A 22,218-nucleotide genomic window follows, 5' to 3' on the forward strand; every position below is an offset into this window, starting at 1 on the left:
CTTCAGAAATCACCATGCAGCCGGGTGGTAAAAGTCAGGTTCGTCCCACATAGATCGGCAGAGGCAGTTTGGGGGCTCAGCAGAAAACACACAGTGCCAGGGCTGGGAGGGACGTGTGCCGTGAGCAGGGGAGCAAAGCGGTTACGTTCACATGCTGTGTCCTATCGTCTGTGCCCGGGTCCTCGCGGCTAAAGTCGCGGTCCCCTGACCTACATCATCAGCATCATCCGGGGACTGGTTGGAAACACAGAACTTCAGGGTCCCTCCTAGACCTTCTGAATCAGAATCTACATTTTTAAAAATGTTTATTCATTTTTGAGAGAGAGAGAGAGAGCGCGAGCCGGGGAGGGGCAGAGAGAGAGGGAGACACAGAATCCGAAGCAGGCTCTGGGCTCTGAGACATCAGCACAGAGCCCGACGCAGGGCTCGAACCCACGAACCGCGAGATCATGACCTGAGCCGAAGTCGACTGAGCCACCCAGGCGCCCCAGAACCTACATTTTTAACAAGAGGCCTGGGTGATGAGGAAGTCCGTCAAAAGGGGAGAAGCCTTGGCCCAGACGGACGTCCGATTTCTTTCCCAGAGCGTTAGCTGAATTAACCTGGGCCCGACCGAACAAAGTTTCCAAAAATGAACACTCCTGTCTGTGTGACTGCCAAGTGTCACAGCTCGGCTGAGCTCAGCAACAGATCACAAGGCCTTGCTCGGAAGGGCACGTGGCACCCGCTGTTGGGGTAAGCGGCCACGGTCATCCCGCACAGCAGCCAACACAGGTATCACCACTGCCATCTTCACCCCTGGGGCCTGGCAGAGGAGCTCCTGGAAAGGACTGGTGGACCCTGGGGCCTTCACTCAGAACATCTTCTGGACAGAACTTACGGACAGATTAGAACAAGCCAATCCTTCGTTCCTCGGACACAGCTTAACGCAAACTAGGAGCACCCCGGGGCTCGGCGTCAGAGTCCGGTCTGATCACTTGGTAACCGTGTGAACCTGCCTGAGTCACCTGAGCGGTCTAAGACTCCGTGGCCTCACCTGTGACACGGGAAAGGTACAGACGTGTGTCTGCATAAATGCCAACGGATGTGGTGATGGAGAAGCCAGGATGGGAATCTTAAGCCTTTCCCCCATGTGCTCCCATCCTACTGTGGTCTCTGTGCTAGATTATTAAGTATGAGAACAAATTTCACGTAGGGGTGGGGAAGGGAAATCGCCCGGCCCCATCCATACTCGCAAAGCGACGGAAACCTAGACTCTACGTAACAGGAATCCAGACGGCAGGATGGAACCCTGTGCCCTACGATCCACCAAAATCACCCCCCGCCCCCAGCCGCCTGCAAGTCCTAGAGAAAACCAGCAAGGCACAATCACCCGCTTTCCTCCAATCATGGCACGTGGGAACGACCCAGATACACCAACCGCTTTCTATACCAACCAGACCTGCACTGCCGTCCCCCGGACCCCCGGGACGCACCGTCTTGACGACAGCCCCCTGGCCCTGCATGACTGACCCCCCCCCCCCACTACCTCCCGTCACAGGACCCCTTACCTGGGAATCACCGGTGGATTTTCGGACACTCATGTGGGCAGTCTCGGGAGGGTGCGCTGGGGTCCCTGCCGCGTGGTATCCATTCACTGCGGGAGAGAAACACGGCTCAGAAGCTGCGCTGGCCACAGGCGGGCAACACCGGCTGCCTGTAGCCACAGCCCCTTCCTTCTCCTGCCTGGCTCTGAGACGTCTCGCACGGCTGGGACCATCTCTCGGGATCTTACCGGTATTCACGGAGCCAGAAAAGGCTGACACACATCTCTCTAATCCCCAGCACCCAATGGCGGAACTCTTGGGGTAACCACATTTCTTCCTGAACCAGCAGGGGATGTGCTGAAATGGGAGGTGGGGTCACGAGAGTCTAACAGCCGTCACCGAAAGTGCCGCATCAGTTGTGGCCACTGGTGCCCATCAAGGGTCCAGCCTCCTTCCACAGAGTCAGGTGGCCCGTCCACTACCTGCCTGCGGTTCGTGGTTACGTGGAGCTTACTGAGCTCGGTGAGCCTCAGTTTCTGGATCTGGAAAATCGGGACAATTCTCCCCAATCTCCAAACCTACCCTGTTGGCATGAAAATCACACAAGACACAGGCCGCCTGGGTGGCTCAGTCGGTTGGGCGTCCGACTTTGGCTCAGGTCATGATCTCGCGGTCCGTGGGTTCGAGCCCCGCGTCGGGCTCTGGGCTGATGGCTCGGAGCCTGGAGCCTGCTTCCGATTCTGTGTCTCCCTCGCTCTCTGCCCCTCCCCCGCTCGTGCTCTGTCTCTCTCTCTCTCTCTCTCTCTCTCTCTCAAAAATGAATAAACATTTTCAAAATAGTTTTTAAAAAAGAAAATCAAATGAGACAGTATTTGCCGAAAGGAGCTGTGTGTTATGGAGTAACTTGTGAAAAGGAGAGAGGGGTATAGATGGAGAGACAGCAGGTCACTGCTTCTGTCCCCGAATCCAGTCACCCTGAACCCCAAGCCTGTGTGATCTCTGGAGACCAGAGAAGCGTGCCTCCCTTACGCCCTGGGCTTGGAACAACATATCCACCATGCGGGTCGAACCAAAGACCTACAAAGTGGGGTCCAACACGTGGTTCTTGTGGAGAGAGCCCTGGAATGTGGCCAGAAGCAAGAGAGAGACTGGCAGAAAGCCACTGACACCTACTGATTTGCTGGAAGCAAGCAATGGGGTGATGGAGGCTGCCCCCAAGCAGGACCTTTTCACGCTGGGGGATGCCTCCCATTCTCTAACATTTGCAGTAAGAAACAAAACAAATCCATAACCCCCTGCGACCAGAAACACAGACCACTCGGCAGACCCCCGTGGACAGCTAGGCTTCTCTCTGATCTGCAGGGTGGTCTGATCCCCTGGAAGAATGCTGGGCACGGACACAGGAAGGCTACCGAAAACTGGGCACGGAGGTGGCCCCCAGGGAGGTGGCTTGGGGAAGCAAGAAACAAATTAACCCGCTGGGCCAGCCACAGTCCTGGTCTGCACACATGCCCCTCGGCAGCTAGTTACATGCTGATGCTATCCATGAGTCCCCAGCTTAAAGGGGTGGGCTTCCAAGAGCATCGGAGGGTGCTGGGGGGCCGTCGAGGAGAATCCACTCGAGTTGGCATAAGCCATGCCAAGAAGGTCCCTACCCTGATAAATATAACCCACGATGAAGGCATAACATTTGAGAACTATTACTTATCAAACAGCACAGGACTGAAATGGATAAAACTCACGTGGCACAGCATCTAAAGACAACAGGGGAGGGGCGCCTGGGTGGCGCAGTCGGTTAAGCATCCGACTTCAGCCAGGTCACGATCTCGCGGTCCGGGAGTTCGAGCCCTGCGTCGGGCTCTGGGCTGATGGCTCACAGCCTGGAGCCTGTTTCTGATTCTGTGTCTCCCTCTCTCTCTGCCTCTCCCCCGTTCATGCTCTGTCTCTCTCTGTCCCAAAAATAAATAAACGTTGAAAAAAAAAAATTAAAAAAAAAAAAAAAAAAAGAAACTAAGACAACAGGGGAAAACTGGACCGCTTTCCGTATGCAACTGAGCAGTGGACAAAAGTGAGGCTATCCCAGCAATTTAATCAACTAGATATTAAACATCATGCGCTACAAAGAAAGGCACCGTCTTTTGCCAACAAGCCACAGAAACTTAAAAAAAAGATGATTTGGGCATATTTAAGCCACAAATAAAGTGTCAGTAAATCGCAAAAGGCATAAAGAACGTTGGCCACATTCTTTGACCAGAAAGGAGTAAAAGCAGATAATAGCAAAAGAACAAATATCAAATTCCCCATCCCTCTAACTCCCAAACACTTGGAAATTTAAGTAAATGCCTTCCAGGGGCGCCTGGGTGGCTCAGTCAGTTAAGCATCTGACTTCAGCTCAGGTCATGATCTCAAGGTTTGTGGGTTCGAGCCCCGCGTCGGGCTCTGTGCCGACAGCTCAGAGACTGGAGCCTGCCTCAGAGTCTCTCTCTCTCTCTCTGCCTTTTTCCTGCTCGTGCTTTTTCTCAAAAATAAAATAAACATTAAAAAAATAAAAAAATAATAATTTAGAAAAAATTTTTAAAGCCAGTAAAATTAACCAAAGGAAAACATGAGGAGGGGGTGTAAATACAGCAACAGAAATGAATTGGTTAGGAAGCAGGATGACATTCACAACTCAGGCAAGTTCTCTTTGTGTGCGCCTGGGGGAGGAATCACAGCAATAAAAAAGCAGGTCAGCCCATCTAATTTGAGACAGAGAGAGAGCACGAATGCTCAGAAGGTGGAATTAGAAAGAATACATAAGCAGATCTCGTAAGAGATTTTTTTATAAATACAAGAGCATATGATTTGTAATTATGTGCTAATAAATACACGACCTTCCATAACACCCAAATGATTAAAAATGGCTTCAAAGGACCCTAGAAACACCAAAATGAGTAAAACTTTTGAAAAATGACCTCCCTCCAAAAGGCACTGGACCCAGATGGTTTTACGGGCAAATGCATTCAAACGCTCGACAAAGAAAATCCTAGAAAAAAAACGCACCTGGCTTTAGGAACATGGGGCAAATTTCCCAGTTTAGTGCACAAAGCCAGCATTACCCTGACCCTAAAACAACAGAAGAACTGAGCCACAGTTCAGTTTGACTACAAACACGAAATATGTATACTCTTACCTGAGCAGGTCTTAGCCTGGAAGCAGTCACCACCTCTGACGATGTTGGGTCCCTACAGGGGGCCTCCTGGAGGCCAGGGGCTGCCCTTCTGACCCCCACTGACCCCCTCACAGCACCTAAACGTGCACCCTCAGTATACGTCTGTCTTCTGCTTCCAGCATCCCCCAGGCACCCCGTCTGCCACATTAACGCCAGCCAGGAACTGCCTAACGCAGGGGCATTCTGTCCCTAATCCATTCTCTTGTTCTCACTTCGGTTCTGAGCTGTCAGCTGCTGGCTAATTACTCCCCATGTCAAAACAATTACCGGGAAAGAAAAAATAATTTTGCATCCAACCATTTCTCTCCATCCGGCAGCTCTGCCCTGACCTGGTGTTGCTATGTTTCAGGCCCCCAGTCCCAGGCACACTCAGAAAAAGTGCTTGGTGGAGATCTGAACGGTTACGGCTTACCCACGAGCATTCCTGATTATTCCCAGTCCTCTGGGCTCTCAGCTGACCAAGAGTTAGAGGCCAGAAGTGGGTGCTTTTGAGGCCTCCAGCCTCCGGGCAGCAGGGGGCAGGTGGAATAAAATAAAATTGGTCAATGATCACTCATAACCATAAGGGACACAATTCGTTCTGGGGATACAAGAAAAAAGGAAAATGCCCATTTCAGCTGTTTTTAAGAGAAGAAAAAGGGAACAGAAGCTCTTATGTAGTAACTTTCATAATTTCCAGCACAGATATAAACACACGCACGTATAGGTTTCATCCCTCGTTGTGGGCGGTTAAAAACAAAGAGGGGGGCTTGAGGGATGCATTAGAAGAGGGTGTTTGGGTAGAAAGGGAAAGAAAGAGGCCTTCAGGGGCGTCGGAGAGGAAGTGGATAAAGACAGAAAGGAGGGGCATGACAAGAGTTCCCGAGAGACGCCAAGCAACAGAAAAGAGTCCGCAACATCCGTCGCCCAGAATCCATGGGGTCAGTGGCCCTGCTTCCCTCCAGCTCCAACCCCCAGCAGAGGAAGTTCCCTCCTCCATGCCTCACTGTTCCCTTAGAGCACCCCAACGAGTAGACTTACCCCTTCCAAGTGAGAAACTCAGCCCTGGACAGCCCCCCTTCTAATCTCCCTCCCTTTCTTTCTAACTCCCTTGAGTTCTCTCCTCAAGTTTAAGGAACCCAGGAGCCCCGGGGTCTTGTTCATGACCCCCGCACACCCACCCCTCCTCACACAGTCAACATGGCGGAACGCAGGGTTTCCCCAGGCATGCAACTCGGCGGCATTTGTTCTAAATGTGAGGCAATGAAGGGAAAGGGAAGTGTCTTATGGTCCAAGGAGTTTGGGACAAGTGGCCCCCATTATTCACTGCTTTATTACCCGAGGCCTGTTTAAATACAGGCACACCTCAGAGATATTGCGGGTTGGGTTCCGGACCACCACAATAAGCAAACGTCACCATGTAGTGGGTCAAACGCATGCTTTGGTTTCTCAGATGTACGTGAAAGTTATGTTTACATCCTACTCTATTAAGAGTAGCCTAAGGGCAGTATGTCAAAAAAAAATGCATATACTTCATTTAAAAATACTTTATTGGGGCACCTGGGTGGCTCAGTCGGTTAAGCATCAGACTTCGGCCCCAGGTCACGGTCTCGTGGTTTGTGAGTTCGAGCCCCATATCGGGCTTTGTGCTGACAGCTCAGAGCCTGGAGCCTGCTTCGGATTCTGTGTCTCTCCGTCTCTCGGCCCCTTCCATACCCATGCTCTGTCCCTCTTGCTCTCAATAATAAAGGAAAAAACGTTAAAAAAATTAAAAAAATAAAAATACTTTATTGCAGAGCACCTGGGTGGCTCAGTCAGTTAAGTGACTTCAGCTCAGGTCGTGATCTCACAGCTTGTGAGCTCGAGCCCCACGTCAGGCTCTATGCCGACAGCTCGGAGCCTGGAGCCTGCTTCGGATTCTGTGTCTCCCTCTCTCTCTGACCCTCCCCCACTCACACTCTGTCTCTCTCTCAAAAATAAATAACATTTAAAAAATTAAAAAATCACTTTATTGCCAAGAAACATCAGGCATCATCTGAGCTTTCAGCGAACCCTCATCTCTGTGCTGGTCGAGGGTCAGCGTTGATGGCTGCGGACTCTGCAGGGTGGTGGCTGGAGGGACAGTGGCAATTTCTTGAAATAAGACAACAGTAAAGTTTCCTGCATCAGTGGACTCTTTTCACGAACAATCTCCCTATAACAGGTGATGCTGTTTGAGAGCATCTGACCCACAGAAGAACTTCTTTCAGAATCAGAGTCCGTCCTCTCCAACCCTGCTGCTGCTTTATCAACTCAAGTTCATGGAATATTCTCAATCCTTTGTTGTCATGTCAACAATCTTCACAGCATCTTCGCCAGGACTGGATTCCATCTAAGAAATCACTTTCTTTGCTCATCCGTAAGAACCAACTCCTTAGCCAATGAAGTTTCATCATGAGATTGTAGCCATTCGGTCACATCTTCGGGCCCCACTTCTGATTCTAGCTCTCTTGCTGTTTCCGCCACATCTGTAGTAACGTCCTCCACTCAAGTCTTGAACCCCTCAAAGTCCTCCATGAGGGTTGGAATCAACTTCCTCCAAACTCCTGTTCGTGTTGGTGTTTCGACCTCTTCCCGTGAATTGCGAATGTTCTTAACGGCACCTAGAATGGTGGACCCTTTCCAGAAGGTTTTCCGTTTGCATCAGAGGAATCACTATCTATGGCAGCTAGAGCCTTCCAAAATGTATCTCTTGAATAGTAAGACTTGAAAGTCAAAATGGCTCACTGACCCAACGGCTGCAAAGTAGATGTTGCATTAGCGGGCCTGAAAACAACATGTATCTCACCGTCCATTTCCATCACAGCTCTTGGGTGAGCAGGTGTATCATCAACGAACAGTCGTATTTTGAAAAGAATCCCTTCTTCTCAGCAGTGGGTCTCAACAGTGGGCTTAAAATATTCAGTAAACCAGGATGTAAACAGACGCGTAGTCAGGCAGTCTCTGTTGTTCCACTGATAGAGCCCAGATGGAGTAGAGGAGCATCATTCTGAAGGGCCCTGGGATTTCTGGAATGGCCAACGAGCACCGGCTTCACCTTGAAGTCACCAGCTGCATTAGGCCCTAAGGAGAGAGTCAGCCAGTCCTTTGAAGCTTTGAAGCCAGGCGTTGACTTCTCTTCACCAGCTCTGAAAGTTCTAGATGGCATCTTCTTCCAACAGAACACTGTGTGGTCCACCTTGAAGTCTATTGCTTAGGGGAGCCACCTTCATGAACTCTCTTGGCTCGACCTTCTGGAGAACCTGCTGTCGCTTCTGCATCAGCACCTGTTGCCTGACCTTGCACTTTGACGTTGTGGAGGCGGCTTCTTCCCTCAAACCTCCTGAACCAACCCCTGCTAGCTTCAGGCTTTTCTTCTGCAGCTTCCTCACCTCTCTCAGCCTTCATGGCATTGAAGAGAGTTAGAGCCTTGCTCTGGATTGGGCTTTGGCCTCAGGGAATGGTGGGGCTGGTGTGACCTTCCATCCGGACCACCCAAACTTTCTCCCCATCGGCAATAAGGCTGTTTCTCTCATCCTTCCTGTGTCCACTGGAGAAGCACTTTCCATTTCCTTCCAGAACTTCTCCTTGGCGTTCACAACCTGGCCAACTTTAGCCCAAGTTTTGGCCCATTTCAGCTTTCAACATGTTCTCCTTATAGAGTTCAATCATGTCTAGCTTTTGACTTACAACGAGAGACATTCAACTCTTCCTTCCCCTTGAACACATAACAGGTTTTCAACTGGCTAATTTCAATTTTGCTGTGTCTCGGGGAAGAGGGAGGCCTGAGGAGCAGGAGAGACAGGGGAGTGGCCAGTTGGAACAGTCAGAACACACACAACATTTATCAGTGAAGTTCACTGACCTATACGCACACGGCTTGTGATGCCCCAAACGCAATCACAACAATAACATCAAAGATCGCCGATCACAAAGCAAATCACTGTAACATATATCATTGTAGTGAAAGAGTTGGAAATATTGAGAGAATTACCAAAACGTGACTCAGAGACACGAAGTGAGTAAATGCTGTTGGAACAAAATGGCGCTGACGGGCTTTCTCAACACAGGGCTTGCACAAACCTTCCATTTGGAGAAACCTCCCCCATCCGTGAAGCCGCCACGTGTGCTCCTGGACGCTGACGTGTTCCGTGAACCTCACACAAGGCAACGGTGCGTGGCATTCCTACACTTACATGGGCGCCGAAGAACCCATTCTGGGCCAAAAAGCAAGAATACCATGGAACCCACTTTGGGAAGAGCTGTGGCTGCAGGAAGGCAGGTTTTGAGGGCAGGCCAACCCAGGCAGACTCGGGGGGCCAGTTTTGTGCTCAGCACCTCTGAAGGCACCCCCCTGCCTCCCACCCTCAGCACACCCCTGCCTCCCACCCTCACCATGCCCCTGCCTCCCACCCTCACCACACCCTGTAAGGTGGAGGGAGGCTGCATCTACCCAGCTCTGTCCGGGGGAGCAGTTTCACATGACGGCCTTCTGGTCTGGAAACATCTGTCTGCCCACCTGGGCCTCACTGTCTTCACCGACTGTCTAGAATGAAAACTGTATTCCCCCAAAACAGAACTCACAACACATCCGTCCCCGGGGTTGTAAATGGCTGAAAGCCTGTGGCTATTCTCCAGGGCACCAAAGGTTCAACTGGTTTGCCTGAGCTGACAAAATCACGGAGTTAGGAACCACACTCGAGCCCTCCTGCCTACCGGAAGTGTGAACCGCCTTCCTTGAAGTCGATGGCGAGGTCTAGCTGAGGGCCGCCACGGAGGCCTCTCTAGGCCTGGTAACTTGCTAATTCTGCAGTGAATGGAGGGTCCTGCTTTGCAGCGACGCTGGGGAGGACAGCTGCTAGGGATTCCTGATCTGGAGAGGGTGTGGGTGAGGGGGAGCCCCCTTCCCAGGGGCCCCTGCTCAGGGGAAGGACAGCTGTCTGTGGGCACAGTGCTCCTGCCTGGTTCCACCAGCTCAAAGGCAGGCCCTCCCTGATCGGCAAGGGAACCAGCTCATTGCCCTTTGATCGGGCTCCCCCGGGGGCTGACGGAGGGAGGCTCTTCACCCAAGGATGATCCCTTAATGGGTGCAATCCCCCAGGCTGGACAGAGCCCGAATCTGAACCTGGGTTTCCCGACAACTCCCACCCCCTCACCGCCACCGCAAGTCCGTAAAAGACCGATTACCTCCAACCTTAAAAAAAACACACACACAAGGGGCTCCTGGGTGGCTCAGTCAGTTGTGCGTCCGACTTCAGCTCAGGTCATGATCTCACGGTTCGTGAGTTCGAGCCCCGCGTCGGGATCTGTGCTGACGGCTCGGAGTCCACTTCCTCTGTCCGCCCCCCCCCCCGCCCCTTCCCTCCCCCCCCAAAATAAATAAAAACAATAAATTTTTCTTTTACTAAAACATAAATGCCACGTGGTATCCAGGACTGGATCCCAGAACAGAAAAATGACATTAGTGGCAAAACTGGTGACAGCTGAATAAAATTTAGTTAATAGTAACGTATGACATTAATCTCTTACTTTTGACAAATGCACCCAGTTACGTGATGTTAACAGCAAGGGGAAGTCAGCAAAGGGTTTGTAAGAACTCTCTGTACTGGCTTTGTAATATTTCTGTAAACCTAAAATTATTGCCAATTAGGGGCGCCTGGGGGGCTCAGTCAGTTAAGCATCTGACTGTGGCTCAGGTCACGATCTCACGGTTCGTGGGTTTGAGCCCCGCATCGGGCTCTGTGCTGATGGCTCGGAGCCCGGAGCCTGCTTGGATTCTGTGTCTCCCACTCTCTCTAACCCTCCCCTGCTCACGCTCTGTCTCTCTCTACCAAGATTAAACATTAAAACATTTTTTTAATTATTCCAAAACAAAAAACACATATATTAAATAAAGTAAAAATACGTAACCATTCAGTTCCTCAGCTACATTGGACACAGTGTATCCATTAGCCACATGCCTAGTGTTACTACAGTGCACAGCGTAGATACACGCATTTCCGTTATCACAGAAACTTCTCATGGATGACACTGCTCTATGGCATCATTCGTTCTGCCCAGGGACTCATCCGTGAAACTCCCAGAACCTCATTTTTCACCCGGTATTTTCCTTCCGTCTCACTGTGACAATTTCTCTCTCCATAAATCACTGCCTCCACACAGGGTATGAAACCAGCCCAAGGATCGTTTTTAATATTTGCAGCAGTTACTGAATGGAGCCTTTGGTGCTTCTGTTTGGGTTTAAACTTTATTACCGACGCGGACCTTGCCCAGAAAGCCTGGCACGAAAGGTCTCCAGGAAACCTACGGAATGAACACACCTCCCAAGTCTGGTGGTCGTAAAGGAGGCAGTGAAGGAAAAGCCCCCAGCTCAGTGCCGACCCTACGTGACACCCCACAAAGAGTGGAATCCCATTTTTGGGGGTGCACTGGGCCTTGCTCCCCCCCGGGGGGTAACCCGGCTGGCTGTGCTAACGGCATCTGACGGACCTGCCCGTCCCTGCCAAACGAGAGCAATTCTGATTAAGCTGAGTACTGCCTGGCTGCTTCAAGGAGGCGGTGTCTTGGGTAGTCAGTAGAGCGTCTGACTCTCGATTCCAGCTCAGGTCATGATTTCACGGTTCTGGAGTTTGAGCCCCGCGTGGGGCTCTGCAGTGACCATGCTTGGGGAATTCTCTCTCTCCCTTGCTCCCTGCCCCCTCCCCCACTCGTGCTCGCTCTCTCAAAAAATCCATCCACTTAAAGAAAAAGAGGCAATGTCTCATGAAGACAACTCTGCCGCATTTCACTGTCACCCTCACCTCCAACCACCGCACTCAGAATGAAGTTCTGACCCCTTCCTCTGGCTTGCTGGTGGGGGGAGGCAGGCTCCGCCCCTGCTGATTGCTCTTCCCCTCATCACCTACCACTCCCCCCACCCTTCACTGCCCACCCTCCAGCCATACTGGCCTGCTCTGTGAGCTCAAACACGCCAAGGTCACTCCTGCCTCAGGACCTTTGCACCTGCCGTTCCCTGACCCAGAACACATCATCACGACCCCACACACATACCATCTTCTCCTCACTGGGGCCGTCCCTGACTCTCCAGTCCCACGCTGCCCCGCGGCCCTCACTTTAACCCCTTCCAAGAGAACATGCAAGAACAATCCGACACATTTCACATTTGGGCTTATTTGCCCAAATTCCCCACCGGAATGCGGGTCCTTGGGAGCAGGGACCACAGAGGTGTGGCTTATCTCTGGCGCAGTCCCCAGCACCGAGAACAGCATCCGGCATATTCTTCGAAGGAAAGGTTTGAAAGTCTATCACGGCTGCGTTCTCCAAAGCACGAGCACAAGAAGAGGACCTTGAGTGGTGGCCAGGAGAGGAGTCAACAACCCCAGGAGCGTGGGGGGGTGGGGACGGTTAAGCTTTGAAGCAACCTCGTGTCCTCGCCGGGTCCGTTTCTCTCCCACAATGAAATTCAACCTCCTGAAAGCTGACTGTTCTAAAACCGAATGAGAGAATGCCTGGGGGAAAAAAAAAAACCCTAGTGCTCCCCGTAGAAAGAAATGTCAATGTGGCTGCTCTTCTATTCTTTTGATCAGAGGTTTCCTGCGAAAGCTAGAAAAGGGGTCAAAACCTCACAGATGCTCCTGGAGCCTCCCTGGTAGGATCCTTCCCGTCCCCCAGAGGGACGATGCAGACTTGACCGGCGTTCACGCCCCGGGAAGGGGGAGAGAATCAAGAGTCATAATCCACAGAGGGCTGGACGGGACCCGAGCTACAACCTTCCTCCTCCAGGCCCTCGTGTATAAATGGGCAGAAGCAGGCCTGGCACGGAGACGCGACGTGCCCGAGGCCCCAATCTGACAAGCTGTGATTTCTAAATCTAAGATGCCGTGACGACCAGGGAAGGAAACAAAGGGGCCTCTAACTGAACGAGCAGACGCCCCTTCTGGCTTCCATGGTATTTGCAAAAGGTGGGTCTCAGAGCCCGTGAGCCACGGTTCTGCAGATTTCGCCGCGGCTTCTCATGTCGACGGGCCACGGTGTGTTGAGCGACCCTCCAACAGTGCACGACCCGTGTTCTGAGTCACCCCAGGACAGAGCCCCTCAACTCTGGTACTACTGACAGGTGGGCCTTATAGCCCTTTGGGGGGTGGCTGCGCTGGGCAATGCAGAGGTCTAGCAGCATCCCTAGCCTCTGTGCACTGAATGGCCACCCCGAAAATTATCTCCAGATGTTGCCAAACGCCCACCGGTAGGCAAAATCACCCTCAGAGTTCAGAACCACCCTGCTGGGGGCAGAGCAGCTTAAAAAGTCCGTGCAGGTGTTGTAGACAGACAAAAGAACAGAAGCACGGAATCAAACAGGGTCTTCACTCGAGACCCCGAGCCTTCGGAATGCCGATGCACCTGCTGAGTCGCCAAAGGGCAATAGGGTAGGCAGAATTTCCACCTGCATTCACCCACAAATGCAGAGAAGTCGACAGACCTCGCATCCTGGGGCCTTGGGAACAAGTGTCTCTGGTCCCCGGCGGGTGGGGGCAGAGGAGGGCGAGTCGGTGTCCACGCGTTCTGTCTAAACGCTTTGGCAGTTCTCGTCATTGGGTCTGACCCTCTCCCTCCCGGCTCCCCCTCCCTTCTCAGCTCCAGAGTCCCAGCACCCAGCTCTGCGCTCGGGGTTGTGCTGATCAGGGGAAGGCAGGAACTTGTCACCTGAGCAGGGCCCTGAGCCAGCTCCTGCCAGCCCCTCTCCTGGGAGACGGCCCCCGAACCGCACAGAGGGGACAGAAGGATGCTAGGGACCGTGCAAGGGAGAACAGGCCCCAGTGAGGTGGGCCCACAGACTCAAAAGGCAAGTCCCCCAACCCGCCCCACCAGCACTCTCTGCAGGCCACAATGGCCGCAGACCAACTGCTCTGGCCAGAAAAGACAGCTGGGTTTCCTTTCTAGCGTCTTGGCTGGCCAGGATCAGGGGCCACACCTCACTTTCTGCACGCTGGCATTTCTCCTGTTATAAAGAACAAGAACAAAACCACGAGAACGACAACGGAGAAGGCAGCGTGCCCGAAAAGCCTGTCGTCTACAACAGGTCGCAAGGCTGAATGAGAGCCCGGTTCTGGAGACAGGCTCTCATCAGGGAGCCCTCAGCCCAGCCCTAGAAAAGCAGGAGTAAATGCCCCATCGCCCTCCTTCCCGAGAGGGCTCCCTTCCGGGGCTCCCGGGCGGCCCAGTCGGTCAAGTGTCCGACTCTCGAGTTTGGCTCAGGTCACGGTCTCACGGTTCGTGGGTTCGAGCCCCACGTCGGGTTCTGTCCTGACAGTGCAGAGCCTGCTTGGGATTCTCTCTGCCCCTCCCCTCCTCCCGCTGTCTCTGTCTCTCTCAAAACAAATACATAAACCTAAACAGAAAGGGTTCCTTTCTGTTTGAATCCTTTTTTTTTTTTTTTTTTTTTTTTAATGTAGGTAAAAGATGTACGTAAAAACATTTCAAAAGCCCGGAACATCCCACGCCTCGGCTGACTGTCCAGAGCTTCCTGTGTAGTCCATTTTCATTTCCCTAAATAACGTACTTTGATCGTGTTCTGACTTCTCAGTGCACCAGCGATCAAGTCCAAAGACTCTCCACTATGAAAGGCAGGCTGTGTTCAGCCCACTCTCTGCACCCAAGACCCTTCCTCTGTTCCAAGGTTTAAGGGTCTTCTTTCTACTTACTATGCCTGTCTGCACACACGCATTCATTCATTCACACAGCCACTCATTCATTCATTCATTCATTCATTCATTATTTCAGCTTTTCCGTGGGTCACCTGTGATGTGTTAGGGAAGCTACTCAGACCTCTGATCTGGGGCCACCGTGAAGACAGTGCAGGCCCTCACTACCCTGCACATAAGCTGCTGTTCCTCCCCCAGCCCCCTCCCCACCCTTCCCCTCCGTCCAGCTACACCCCATGTTTTTTCAAAGCTGCCAACTTGAAATTCCAGGCTGCCACCACAACCACACCTTCTGGACTTTGGCCTCTGGGTTGATGCTTAAGGTTGGAAAACCATCAAATGAGGTTCACACCCTCTGTGGCTGTGGAGACATTCGTTGCAGCCAGGCCGTGTCTGGGGACTGATGATCCCACAGAAGAAAAGGGGAGACGAGGTCCCCACCCTCGGGGAGTGTCCTGCCGGGATCGCCAGGGAGAGCCCATCCTCCGACCGCTCCCTGGGATCGGCCAGTAAGATCCCCCGCCAGGCTCCAGACCCCAGAACCCACAGCCTTGGCCTTTCCGATGAAGGCGGGTGTGTGGCCCCTCCCGGCTGCCCCAAAGTAGTGGGTGGACTGTACCTGTCGGAGGCAGAGAGCTCCTGTGAGGGCCAGGGCTGGCTGGAATCCCAGAAGAACTGCTGGGGCGTTCCCAGGTGGTCTCTGGTCAAAGAGAGAAACACGGTCACTTTGAGATTGTCATAGGGCAGAACCCCAGAGGGTCGCAGAGCAGAGCTAGATGGCAGAGCTGGAAAAAATAGGGACCTGGCCGGGCCACCGTCCTGCCCAAGCCCGGGAGGCGGGAGCTGGCTTTCTGCTCCCACGTCATCCCCTCCCCACCTGCCACGACAACCGAGCCTCTCTGCTGGGGACCCTTCTCCACGCAGCTGTGAACAGGAGGCAGCCTTCCGGCTGGGATCCTTGGAACCGTCCCTCGCTGGCCCCCTACCCAGCCCCCACTGATCCCCCAAGGCTGCCGACCCATGTACCTCCATTTCGGTCTCGTGCCCTGGAACCCAGACGCTAACTAGGTGTTTCTCCCAAGTGCCCACTGTCACCTGAAACCCCAAAGCCAGAGGAAGGAGCCCTGGCCTGGGGTCTGTGCAGAGACACGGGTCCCCTGTCAAGTGAGGCTGATTTCCCAAGTCCTTCCCGGCTCTCCAGGCCTACGTCTTGTCTGAATTCCAACCACTACGTCGGCCTGGCCCCTGCCCCCTGCCCCTTCTCCGGATGCCCAGCCAGGAACAGAGCTAACACTGCAGCCGTGTGATGGCCCCCTGAACTCGACACGAGCCACATTGCCACTGTAAGCAGCGACTTCTCCTAAAGTTACCTAGTGACAAAAAGAATGCCTTCTCACTCTGTACAATATGATGACATAGAAAAACACAAAGAAAAGAGTAGACACCCATAATCCCACAGCTCTAAGTCAACATTTTGGTATCTCTGGAGATTTATTTTCTTTCTTTTTTTTTTTTTAAGTTTATTTATTTTTCAGACAGAGAGAGAGACAGAGCATGAACGGGGGAGGGGCAGAGAGAGAGGGAGACACAGAATCGGAAGCAGGCTCCAGGCTCTGAGCCGTCAGCCCAGAGCCGACGGGGGGCTCGAACTCACGCGAGATCACTCGAGATCTCGCGAGATCGTGAACTCCCGGACCGCGAGATCGTGACCTGGCTGAAGTCGGACGCTTAACCGACTGAGCCACCCAGGCGCCCCTGGAGACTTATTTTCAAGCCATATACACATCTTTAAAAAGAAACAAGGGGCACCAGGGTGGCTCAGTTGGTTAAGTGTCCAACTTCAGCTCAGGTTATGACCTCATGGTTTGTGAGTTCGAGCCCTGCATCTGGCTCTGTGCTGACCGCTCGGAGCCTGGAGCCTGGAGCCTGCTTCGGATTCTGTGTCCCCCTCCCTCTCTGCCCCTCCCCTGCAAGCGCTCTGTCTCTCTCTCAAAAATAAACCAACATTAAAAAACTACTAAAGAATAAAAAATAAAAGATGAAACAAACATCATACGGTACTTTCTTGCCACGTATCGACTTTTGGATCTTTCCCAACGTATTAAAGCGGCTGGGAAGTACAGTGGTTAGCATCTATGAACAGTGGTGGTTCTGGGGCCAGATGGCCCGGCTTTGAATCCCGGCTCGCCCTCTTCCCACCACCAGTGGAAGCTTGGCCAAGCTAACGGTCTTCCAAGAGTCTCCTCTGCAAAATGAGATCAAAATGGGATCCACCGAGGCAATCATTGTATTCGTGCCCAATGCCCACGTGGAGTTATTTTTAGCCAGTGGAATATACGGACATGACATTATTTAAGGAAAATTTCTATTACTAAGAACTCAATGGTCTCCAATGCCAAAAGCAAAATTAAGCACAGCTTTCCACTGGCTTCTCTCAATTAGGATTCGAGAGAACTGGGTTTCTGCCTGGGCTCTGCTGCCTATCTGCTGTCCAGCCCTGGCCAAGTCACTCTGCCTCTCTGGTCCTCGGCTTCTCCGCCCAAAATGAAAGGGTTGAGCTAACTGGTCTTTCAGGCCCCCAAACTCCCGACTCCAGCTCCAAATCAGGGGTCTTAAAACTTTAAACCCATTGTTTGGGTTTAAGGAGTTTATGGCTCCAGGAGTCAGTCGGGTGGGAATATGGTCCCTTCATGTCTTAAGGGAGAGAATACAGAGGGGAGGTTGAGGGAGAGGAGGAGCAGGGAAACAGCCACCAGGAACAAGGAGGGACGGGCAGACCAGGCTCAGCGTTTTCCCGGTGGGTGGGCTCAGCCCAGAGCCCATCTCTGGCTGCAGGTCACGAACAGGGACAATCCTTTGCTGGCTCCTCTCCCACAGGGCACACAGAATAACGTCCAAACCCTGTAGCCCCCTGCAAAAGGGCGCCCCTGTCTGTCTGTCCAGATTGAACTCTCACTTCACCCCAGCCCATTTGCCGATCTCGCAACATGCCTTTTTGCTATCATGGTTCCCTCCCCCCGGATGCCAGAATCTCATGCACTAGTCAAGTCTCAACGAAAATGCCGCTTCCACCAGGCAGCCTTCCCAGACTGCGTTTCTGCTCTGGTGTCAAATGCCCAAACTCTCTAGAGCAAATGCTGCCCAGCTGCAGAGGCTCACAGTGGAGTCCCTCTTGGGGCACAAGGCTGTATCTGGGATCGGGGGCAGGGGGTGTTGCCCACACAATGGCTGGCCCATGCTGGGGGGTAAAAAGCCCACCAATTCCCTTGCCTCGAGGCAGACAATTCCACCCAGCTCAGAGCTCTCAGGGGCTGGCAGGGGCCCTTCCTGTGACTTTACTACATTACTGCTTCCTTCCCTTCCCCGGGGGGTTCCTCCCAAGAGTATACCCCTGCCCCCGAGCCTCCTGCACTTAAGTCTGTCTCAGGTTCATCGGAGAACCAGGCCTGAGAATCCCCGACAGCCACATACCCCCGCCCCCCCCACATACCTTCCATCTAGCTCCTCTGAAGGAATCAGCACTCTGTCCCACCTCTCAGACAGCACAGACCTTGACCCCTGTCTTACCTCCCTGAGAGCCGGGTCTATGTGCCCGGACAGATGGGCAAACGGAAGGACGGACACCGTGACGGCACAATGTAGGTTCCCATGTGATATGCCCTTCCAGTCTCTAGGGATAGACAAGCCCTGTTCTTCCTACATGTGGGAAAGGTCCCCCAGGGAACTGTCCACTCTGCACCGTGGCCTCTACCCCTTTGGTGGCTGATGCCATGGACCTGATTTCAGAGAAGGCCCTGCAGCCACATCGGGGCTCGTGAAAGTCGGCTGGGAGCAGGGCGGCAAGGTCACTGGGCCGCCTCTGTAAGCTCACCAGGCCGCCTCCACGTGGGGCCTATGACGGAGGGCCAGCTCCTCTTAAAGCTGAAGCTGGTCACGCTCAAGATGAAACTCGGATTCTAGCAGGACGAGAGCTGAGCACACATGCACGGAGAAAAGAACACAGTGGCAAATGACTCCTGGCGGCAAATGGAGGAATCCCAGAGGGCGGCAGGGGGAGGCGACTCGTGGCACGGGAATGGTGGCGGGGGGGGGGGGGGGGGGGGTTGTCGGGCCAGACTCGGAGCAACCTTCCCACTGAGGCCACTGAATCTGCGGGATTCGGGACCCCTCAAGGATTGAAACTTACTGAAAAGTAAATACATGAAAATGTGACCTGGTGGCCTTGGGGGGAGGGAGGAAAGAGAGGGAAAGAGAGAGGACACGGCAACAGACACGAGGACTTGACTCGCCCCCTCCGTCCTCTTACATTCATCCACCTGTGTGCTGGGACCTGAGAGACACCACCAAGCTTGGGGGAGACAAAGCAGCCTGACTTGAAGGCCCTTTTAGCAGAGAAGCCTCGGTTTCTTGTCCCTCCTCCCCCCAGCCTGGGGCTCTCCAGGAAAGGGGGCGACAAGCGGCAGAGACCCTCGGGCAACAAGAGAAAATGCGCCGAGAGCAAAGAGCAGGGTACAGCTGCCCCTGTGGGTCCCCTTCGCCTCCCCACTGGGAATCCTAAGGACGGAGCAGAGAAGCCAGCGTGGCATCATGTGCTTGGAGGGTCTGCAGGAGGCCCCGAGATCGCAGGCAGGTGCAGGCTTGCAGTCTGAGCCCCACTCGCCAGAAGGCTCGCTGGCTGGGTCATATACAGGCCCCCCCAGAGGCTGGAGTCCCTCGTTCCCATGTGAACCACATCTGTCCGGCCAAACGCCATCAGGGCACCATAACTTCTAGAGGATGCTTTCTAAAGGATGCTCGCCTTGGCTGGCTGTGACTTAGCCCAAAACCCAAAGCCACTCACTGCAAGTCTGAGGCGGGTAGGTGGCCAGGCCGGGCCTGGCAGATGTCTGGAGAGAGCCACGGGGACTGTGGCTGAGTGACCTCACCAGCAGCAGGAAACATCACCCCAGATGACCATACCGCCCACAGGGAGGAAGCCATTTCTAGATCTTTTCCAATAAGATTCCTTAATCTATTTACAGCACACCGAGCTCATCGACCAAGTCAAAGCAAAACTGAAGCGGGAGTTGGGGGCCCGAGTCACCCTGGATTAAGGCTCTTCTATATTCTCTGGGGACCTATCCCTGGGGCTTTAGGTGGTTCCAGAAACAGCCAGACTCCTCCTGCTACCAGAATCGTCACCACGCAGCCCCCAGAGGCTCTAGGGAATATGGGGAGGTCAGCCTGGAGAAGTGAGACGTGTTCTTGGAGAGACTGTCCGTCCAACGCAATTCACGAGAAACACGCTTTTCCTAACGGCGGCCCTCACTCAATTCGGACCTCCTCCACGAAAGCCAGGAAGAGCCACACACACAGATCGACTGACTGTGGATCAAACCGGCCCAGGGAAGTCGCTCTCTAAGCCATCAATGCTACGAGCTAGAGGTTTTAATTTCCCTGTCAGTGGATGACAGTTGCTGCCATGTAGAATAAAACCTTCAGAGAAAAGTCTAGTTCAAAGGAGGACAGAGACGTAAATCTGGGTTTCAAAGCACAGATGGCCCCTCCTTACAAGAATAACCCTAATGCTAATAATAAAACAGGAAGCGAGGCACGACTTAGTGACTTTAAACAGTCACTTCTGGACTTCATTGCCCTTGTTAAGACTGCATCCTGCTTGCATTAGAAATACCGGCTTCCGGTGGGAAAGCCACAAGGACCCCCTGGATCGAGGCCACTGGTCCTGGTGATTTGCCTTTTGGGGAAGGTGTGAGCCCTACCCTCCCTGTCCCGCTTGGTCCCACCCTTACACCCCAACCCCTACTCCCTGTCCAGCCCCAGTGGACACCTGTTCCCCATCGGTCCACTTGCTTGGCTATGGTGGTGGCTCTCTGCTGCCCCCAGTGGCTACCAGGTGAAATAACCACAGGTACCAGCCCAGAGGGAATTGGGTCCTTTGGGGTCCTGGCTGGCCTCTGCCATCAGGCCACCCCCACAAAGGCAAGCTGCAGCAAGTCACAGAACCCAGGTCAGCGTCCAGAGGGTCCCGCTCACCTCTCTCCCCCCTCGGGGACTCAGCAGCAGACGCTCTGGTTCCCTCCCATGCACCCATGTTTCCGTGGTCCTTGGCTTTGTAATCACCCCAGTGACGGGCCTCTGGCCCATGAGGGCATTCCCAACCCCTTCTTAAAATTAAATAAAATCTGACTTCCAACCACACACTCTCTGCAGGAAATGAACTACCAACTCTCTGCACATCTACTTGTGCATCTCCTTCCCCGGTCCCCAAATACCTACGAAATGGGTGCAACCGTTTCCACTTTCTAAGAAACGAAATCCTTCTTTCTAAAGAAACTGAGGCCTCGGTTGAGAACCAGCAGAGCTAGGACTCGCTCTGCCAGCAAGAACCACCAAGTGCCCGCTATGCCAACTTCCCTGAGCTCTGTGCAAGGAGCTACACAAAACAGTCCTGTTTTAGTCTATGCACCACTCTGTTTGAGAATCATTTTTTTTAACGTTTATTCATTTCTGAGAGACGAGAGAGGCAGAGTGGGAGCAGGGGAGGGGCAGAGACAGAGGGAGACACAGAATCCGCAGCAGGCTCCAGGCTCCGCGCTGTCAGCACAGAGCCTGATGTGAGGCTCTCAGGTTAGATGGCAGGACATGCTAAAGACAATAAAGCAGGGAAGGGGGATAAAAAAATTGTATTAGAAAGGGATTTAATTTTAGAAGAATATCCAAGGGGCCCCCGGGTGGCTCAGTCGGTTAAGCGTCGGACTTTGGCTCAGGTCATGATCTCATGGTTCGTGGGTGCGAGCCCCACGTCGGGCTCTGGGCTGACAGCTCGGAGCCTGGAGCCTGCTTCTGATGCTGTCTCTCATTCTCTCTCTCTCTCTCTCTCTCAAAAATAAATAAATAAATATTTATAAGAATAGCCAAGGAAGTTCTCCCCGAGAAATGCACAGTTGAGTAAAGTTTGGAAAGTAGTTTAGCAAGTTTCCATTGCTGCATCAGAAACCATCCCAGACTCAGCAGCAGCTGCAATCAATGAGCATTTACGACGTCATACTGTTCTGGAGGGTCAGGAATCCAGAAGGGGCTTAGTGGGGCGGTTCTGGCTCAGGCCCTCCCATGAGGTTACAGTGTGATCTTAGCTGGGGCTGCATCATCCGAAGGCTTGAGCAGGGCTGGATCCGCTCACATGGATGGGCCAAAGTTCCTTGCCCCCAAAGCGTGAGATCCGAGAGAGCAGGGAGAAACCATGATGTCTTTTATCACCTAGCCGTAGAAGTGACTCTCCATCACAACGACCAGATTCTACTGCTTGCAACGCTGACAGAATGTGGGAGGGACACAGAGCAGCGTGAGTGACAGGCACTGGGTATGTTGGGGGCCCTTTTGCAAGCCGGCTAGCGCCAAAGAAAAGTAACAAGCCATGCACGTAGTATGTGAGGGAACAGAACTGCAGGTGGAGGGAACCGAAAGTGAGAAGGTTGAGAGGCAAGCACACATCTGTCACCTTTCAAAGAGCTGCAAGGAAGATTATATGGCTGAAAAGTGGGGGTGGAGGCGGAGGGCCAGAGTCAGAGGTCACAGGGCCAGACTCGATCACCCAGGGCACTGGCTCTCAGAGTCGGGTCCTGGACCAGCAGCATGAGTGTCTCCTGGGAACCGGCTAGAAATGCAAACCCTCGGGCCCCGTCACAGACCTGCGGAATCAGCAACATTGGACGTGTGGGGGCAGCCACTGTGGGGCTTGAGGCAGAGAAGGGACATGATCCAATGGTGGCCACTCTGCCAGGCCCTG

At 53.2% G+C, this 22,218-nt stretch overlaps 1 protein-coding gene across 8 annotated transcripts in view; it reads right to left on the bottom strand.

Moving 5' to 3' along the window:
* GAS7 (growth arrest specific 7) overlaps window positions 1-22,218 on the bottom strand; it is a 214,705-nt gene that overhangs the window by 46,179 nt on the left and 146,308 nt on the right. For all 8 annotated transcript variants that reach the window (XM_047831879.1, XM_047831877.1, XM_047831885.1 and 5 more), the window contains exons 3-4: window positions 15,052-15,132; window positions 1,551-1,636 (exon numbers count right to left, since the gene is read on the bottom strand). In XM_047831879.1, coding sequence (XP_047687835.1) covers window positions 1,551-1,636; window positions 15,052-15,132 — 167 coding nt within the window. The remainder of the gene's footprint in view (window positions 1-1,550; window positions 1,637-15,051; window positions 15,133-22,218) is intronic.

Source organism: Prionailurus viverrinus, chromosome E1, assembly GCF_022837055.1.
Source record: "Prionailurus viverrinus isolate Anna chromosome E1, UM_Priviv_1.0, whole genome shotgun sequence".
Lineage (NCBI taxonomy): Eukaryota > Metazoa > Chordata > Mammalia > Carnivora > Felidae > Prionailurus > Prionailurus viverrinus.